The 4487-nt window shown below is 47.0% G+C and overlaps 3 protein-coding genes across 6 annotated transcripts in view; 1 reads left to right on the top strand and 2 right to left on the bottom strand.

Annotated features, from left to right (window-relative positions):
- The window catches only part of Nfs1 (NFS1, cysteine desulfurase), a 27858-nt gene extending 26714 nt beyond the window's left edge, over positions 1 to 1144 (bottom strand). For 2 of the 3 annotated variants that reach the window (XM_004630871.3, XM_023714843.1), the window contains exons 1-2: positions 894 to 1088; positions 210 to 319 (exon numbers count right to left, since the gene is read on the bottom strand). In XM_004630871.3, the coding sequence (XP_004630928.1) occupies positions 210 to 319; positions 894 to 990 (207 nt within the window). In that variant the 5' untranslated portion in view covers positions 991 to 1088. Of the gene's footprint in view, positions 1 to 209; positions 320 to 893 lie in introns of all 3 variants that reach the window. The other variant, XM_004630870.3, reaches the window with a different exon arrangement.
- Romo1 (reactive oxygen species modulator 1) lies at positions 1059 to 2996 on the top strand. Of its 2 annotated transcripts, none has more exons than XM_023714844.1 (3): positions 1059 to 1151; positions 1347 to 1477; positions 2806 to 2996. In XM_023714844.1, exons 2-3 carry the CDS (start codon positions 1347 to 1349, stop codon positions 2912 to 2914), a joined length of 240 nt encoding a protein of 79 aa, XP_023570612.1. In that variant the 5' UTR covers positions 1059 to 1151; the 3' UTR covers positions 2915 to 2996. The 2 variants fall into 2 exon arrangements, with proteins under 2 accessions (XP_023570612.1, XP_023570613.1); XM_023714845.1 differs by lacking the exon at positions 1059 to 1151 and adding an exon at positions 1175 to 1247.
- A 387-nt stretch (positions 2997 to 3383) lies between these two features.
- Rbm39 (RNA binding motif protein 39) overlaps positions 3384 to 4487 on the bottom strand; it is a 43970-nt gene continuing 42866 nt past the window's right edge. The window contains exon 18 of the mRNA XM_012514661.2: positions 3384 to 3391. Within this exon, the coding sequence (XP_012370115.1) occupies positions 3384 to 3391 (8 nt within the window). The remainder of the gene's footprint in view (positions 3392 to 4487) is intronic.

The following is a 4487-nucleotide window of genomic DNA, read 5'->3' on the forward strand; positions in this document are numbered from 1 at the left end:
TGGGGGATTGAACCGTTGTCCCTGTGCTTTGCTAAGCTTGTTCTAAGTAGGTGCTTTAGACCACTGAGCCATCTCACCAGCCCTGCATTGTTTTTCTCAGCACACATCAATGGCTCTCTTTTACAGAGATGAAGCCTTTGTGTGAATTTTCACTTCTAATATTTACTTCCTATAAACAGCCTGGGGAAAAACAGTCCCTCCAGCCTTACCAGAGGAGCTGTAGCTTGCACATCCATATAGAGAGGTCTCAGCCCTGATTCTGCCTCAGAGGCAGCAGCTGCATCACAGTGGACAGCCGATTGGGGAGCATTATCTATAACTGACAAAAAATAGCACACAGTGGTCAAGGGAGAGAATGTAGCTAAGGATGAACATAGGTCCTAAGAGCTCAATGCTGAATGGAGGTGAGATGAGACATTTAGGGGATGATGGGATTGAATCTCAAAGGGAAAGAGCAAGCAGCAAGCGCACAAAGAAAGTGCTAAGAGACAGAACCAGGTTCTTGGAAGCAATCACTGAGAGCAAGGTTCAAATTGTCTTGATGAGAGAGGGGATCACTCTAAAGGGAAAAGCTATTTAGAAGTAATATGAAGACATAGCAGGTGAAATCGCCTTCGACGGTTACTGGACAGTCCAAAGCCTCGATCAGCATCTCTAGCAGCCGGCCAAGAGGGAGCAGAAGGATGAGCCCCCCGGGCTCTGGGGGCGTGTCGAGAAGGACATGAGAGAAAGCACGAAGGTGCGGGTGAGAAGGGTGAGAGGGTCTGAGAAGTGGGGCGGGGCAGGTAGGCTCAGAACAGTCCAGTGCTTTGCAGCCCCAAGGAGCAAAGTCCTTGCGTCCTGGGGGTGGGGTGGGGTGGGGTGGGGGGTAGAGGGCCAAAGCAGGAGCGTACCACGCAGGCGCAGTCCCCGATTGGGCACCGCGGGCCTCGGCCCTGCAGCAACCGTCACCGACAAAGCCGCCCGCCTCCAAGCGACTCGTAACAGCATGGTAGCAGCGGTGGAGCCCACCGCGCAAAGTGGTTGCAGTCTTCGGGCCCAGGTCCCCGGAAGTACTGCCTCGCGCTCCGGAAGTGATCCCTTGGGCCGCGAGCGCCCTCCGGCTCCTTCTCTGTGAGACGTAAGGCTGAAGTGCAGAGGCCGCGAGCGAGGTGAGGTGGGGGCGGCCCGAGCCCGGCGGTGTCGCGCGACGTCGTCGGGTCTTTACCGCGAAGAGGGTGGTGGAGTTGGTCTACGAGCTAATTTGCGTAAATTGATTTTCCCGAAACCTTGTGCGAGCTTCCCGCCCCGCCCGGCTCCGGGGCAGGCGGGTAGGCCCGCACTCCCATATTCTTTGCACTCCACAGATGCCGGTGGCCGTGGGTCCCTACGGACAGTCCCAGCCAAGCTGCTTCGACCGCGTGAAGATGGGTTTTGTTATGGGTTGCGCCGTAGGAATGGCGGCTGGGGCGCTCTTTGGCACCTTTTCCTGTCTCAGGTGAGGGTTGTGGGCAGTGATCTCTGGGCGGGACTTATTGAGCTTCTCCAACCGGAACTTCCAGAGCCTACTTCGGTCCACTTACCGCGCAGTCTTTTAGCTAGCAAAACGGGTTACTTTACTGCTTTTAGATTGCAAGCGTAGTTGTTTAGGAATCTGAACTGAGGAGGCAGAATTGGGTTTGGCGACTTTAGGCAAGTTGGAAGTTACATTTTCTCAGGCTAACACCTGTTTTTCAAAGCACTAAATCAATGATTTACAAAGAATCTGCCACGTAGGAAGTGCGCATAAATGGTTAGTACTGCTTTTGCTGCTCATATTTTCTCTCTATTGCGCGTAAAGAAACAAATTTGAGGGGGCCTGGCCCTAGCTCAGTCCTTTAAGAGGCTGCTTCCACAAAGCTGTCAGCCTCAGGTTGCTGGAGTTCGATCCCCACAACACTCCAGCCAGCCAAACCTGCCCTGAAGGCATTCGGAGCCAAAAAAAAAAAAAAAAAAAAAAAAATTGAGGACTGGAAATGTAGTTGAGTGGTACAATTGCTTCCCTAGCATGCTGGGGTCCTTAAGTTTGATCTCCAGTACCGGGATGGGGAGTGGAGATGAGTAAGGAGAAACCTGCAGCTGGATGTGGTGGCTCGCACCTGTGATCTCAGCACTCGGAGGCCGAGGCAAGATCAGGAGCTCAAGCTAAGCCCTTGGAATTTAGTAATTTAGGCAGATCCTGTCTCAAAATTAAAAAGAAGGAAGACATTACTTAACATTTTAAGCGTGTACTAGGTAGATAATCTAGTTCCCAAAGTAGTCCATAAGTATTTTAAAGCCTGCTGTAAATTCCAGGCTATTTAGTGAGATCTTCTCTCAAAAAAAAAATTTTTTTTTTTTTGTGCGGAACTGGGGACTGATAAATGCCAGGGAAGTGTTTATTTCACTGAGCCATCTCCCCGGCCCCTCTCAAAATTGAACAACCTAATGTAATTTTCCCTGGGTCTATTCCCATTTGTGTGTGTTATGGAGCAGGGTAGTAAGGTTGAGCAGCAGAGGAAAAACTCTAGTGGACCACATGTGCCCTTCTGGCAAAAGCAAGAGTCAATGTCTTTCTTACCATACCTCCAGTAAAATTGAAGGCATCTATATTCAGCGTAACCTAAAGATACAGAAGGACCCTCTTTTGTCATTGCTTACCTCTGGTGGGGAGGGGTAACGTCTGACAAGTAATGAATAAAAAAATTTAGACTTTAGTAGTGCTTCTCAGAATTTTTACAAATAGGGTGTTAAAATTGTTTTCTGTACTTTTGCTCTCCATTGGTTCCACTTTGGTTTCCTTCTCAGGATCGGAATGCGGGGTCGAGAGCTGATGGGTGGCATTGGGAAAACCATGATGCAGAGTGGTGGTACCTTCGGCACATTCATGGCCATTGGGATGGGAATACGATGCTAACCAGGGCAGTGGTTGCCTGCTACATCTACACCTTCCCATCCATCCCAAATCCTGTACTATAATAAAAGTCTTTCTTCTCATTCTGAGTCTATTGTTACTATCCAGTTTGGCCAAGGACTTTGAATAGATGGGCTGTTGGAATAGTGGTGGTCTTACTGCTGTTAAACCAAAACAGAAAACTAGAGGATAACTAGTACAACTATCTCCTAGCTTTTTTCAACTATGTGATTTTATGAAAGGCACTAAATAACCCAATTTCCTCCAAGATCAGAATTTAGGTTTTTAGCTATACCATCTGTTGTACATTGCGATGGTTCTTCTAGCTTCATTAAACAAAGTACTATTTATCACCTTAATTTTGAAACAAACCACTTTTGTAGATTAAGAAGGCAAATCAATGACTATCAGCCCTCAAGCTAAGAACTTCGAGGTTGCAGTTTGTCCTAAACTTCCACATGAAATTAACCACTTAGGCAACTACATAACAGAAATGAAACAATCGGAAGTTATAATAGCTAGATTTTCCACCAAAAATAACCATTTTGCAGTTAGCTATGTTTTTCATTAATAATCAGTTTTGTGGTGAATAGTTTATTTTGGTAATCTTTCTTTACACAGATGAGATTAGCTACCAAAGGGCATGTATACTTCCCTACAAATTTTGGGGTAGAGAGAAGAAATCTTTTTTTTTTAATTTTTTTTGTTTGTTTTATTTGTTTGTTTTTTGTTTTTGCGGAACCGGGGATTGAACTCAGATCCTTGTGTTTGCCAGTCAAGCGCTTATCCTACTGAGCCATCTCCCCGGCCCCGAGAGAAGAAATCTTTGTGGATCTTTTCCCCCATAAACATTTAACTTGAACCCTCAAACCTTTTCTCAGATTATAAAGTTACTGGGCTGGTGAGATGGCTCAGTGGTCTAAAGCACCTACTTAGAACAAGCTTAGGAAAGCACAGGGACCGCGGTTCAATCCTCCAGCACCACATGCCAGCCAGCCCCGCCCCCTGGTGGGCGGAGCTGGCCACAAACAAATTAAAAAAAAAACTTATAAAGTTACTGTATTTGCAAATCTAGTTGGAAATCACTTAGTAAAACCACTCCCAGACATCTCAGGAATATGCCTACAACATACCCAAGAACCCCAAAATACTCTTAGGGCTAAGGACTGTGGAGATAGCTCAGCAGTCTAAGGGCCTGCCTGGCAAGCACAAGAACCAAGGCACATTCTACTGGGCCTTGAAACCAGGTGTGGTGATGCATGCCTGTAATCCCAGCGCTGGGAAAGCTGAGACAAGATCACTATGAGTTGGAGCCGTGTACTATAGACTTTGTACCAAATGAATATTTTATTTTTTTGCAGAACCAGGGATTGAACTCAGGCCCTTGTGCTTGCCAGGGAAGCACTTATTCCACTGAGCCATCTCCCCAGCCCCAAATGAATATTTTAAAGAGATTTATTTTAAAAAGTCAAAAAGAGGGCTGGAGAGATGGCTCAGTGGTCTAAAGCACCTACTTGAAACAAGCTTGGCAAAGCACAGGGACCTCGGTTCGATCCCCCAGCACCACATGCCAGCC

Source organism: Octodon degus, unplaced genomic scaffold (assembly GCF_000260255.1).
Source record: "Octodon degus isolate 3935 unplaced genomic scaffold, OctDeg1.0 scaffold00037, whole genome shotgun sequence".
NCBI classification, from domain to species: domain Eukaryota; kingdom Metazoa; phylum Chordata; class Mammalia; order Rodentia; family Octodontidae; genus Octodon; species Octodon degus.

Excerpts from the sequence above, each read along its gene's own strand:
- Romo1 (XM_023714844.1), top strand. The coding sequence starts at position 1,347 with ATGCCGGTGGCCGTGGGTCCCTACGGACAGTCCCAGCCAAGCTGCTTC. Across the intron at positions 1,478-2,805 it reads GGCACCTTTTCCTGTCTCAG|GATCGGAATGCGGGGTCGAG; the intron begins GTGAGGGTTGTG and ends TTTCCTTCTCAG.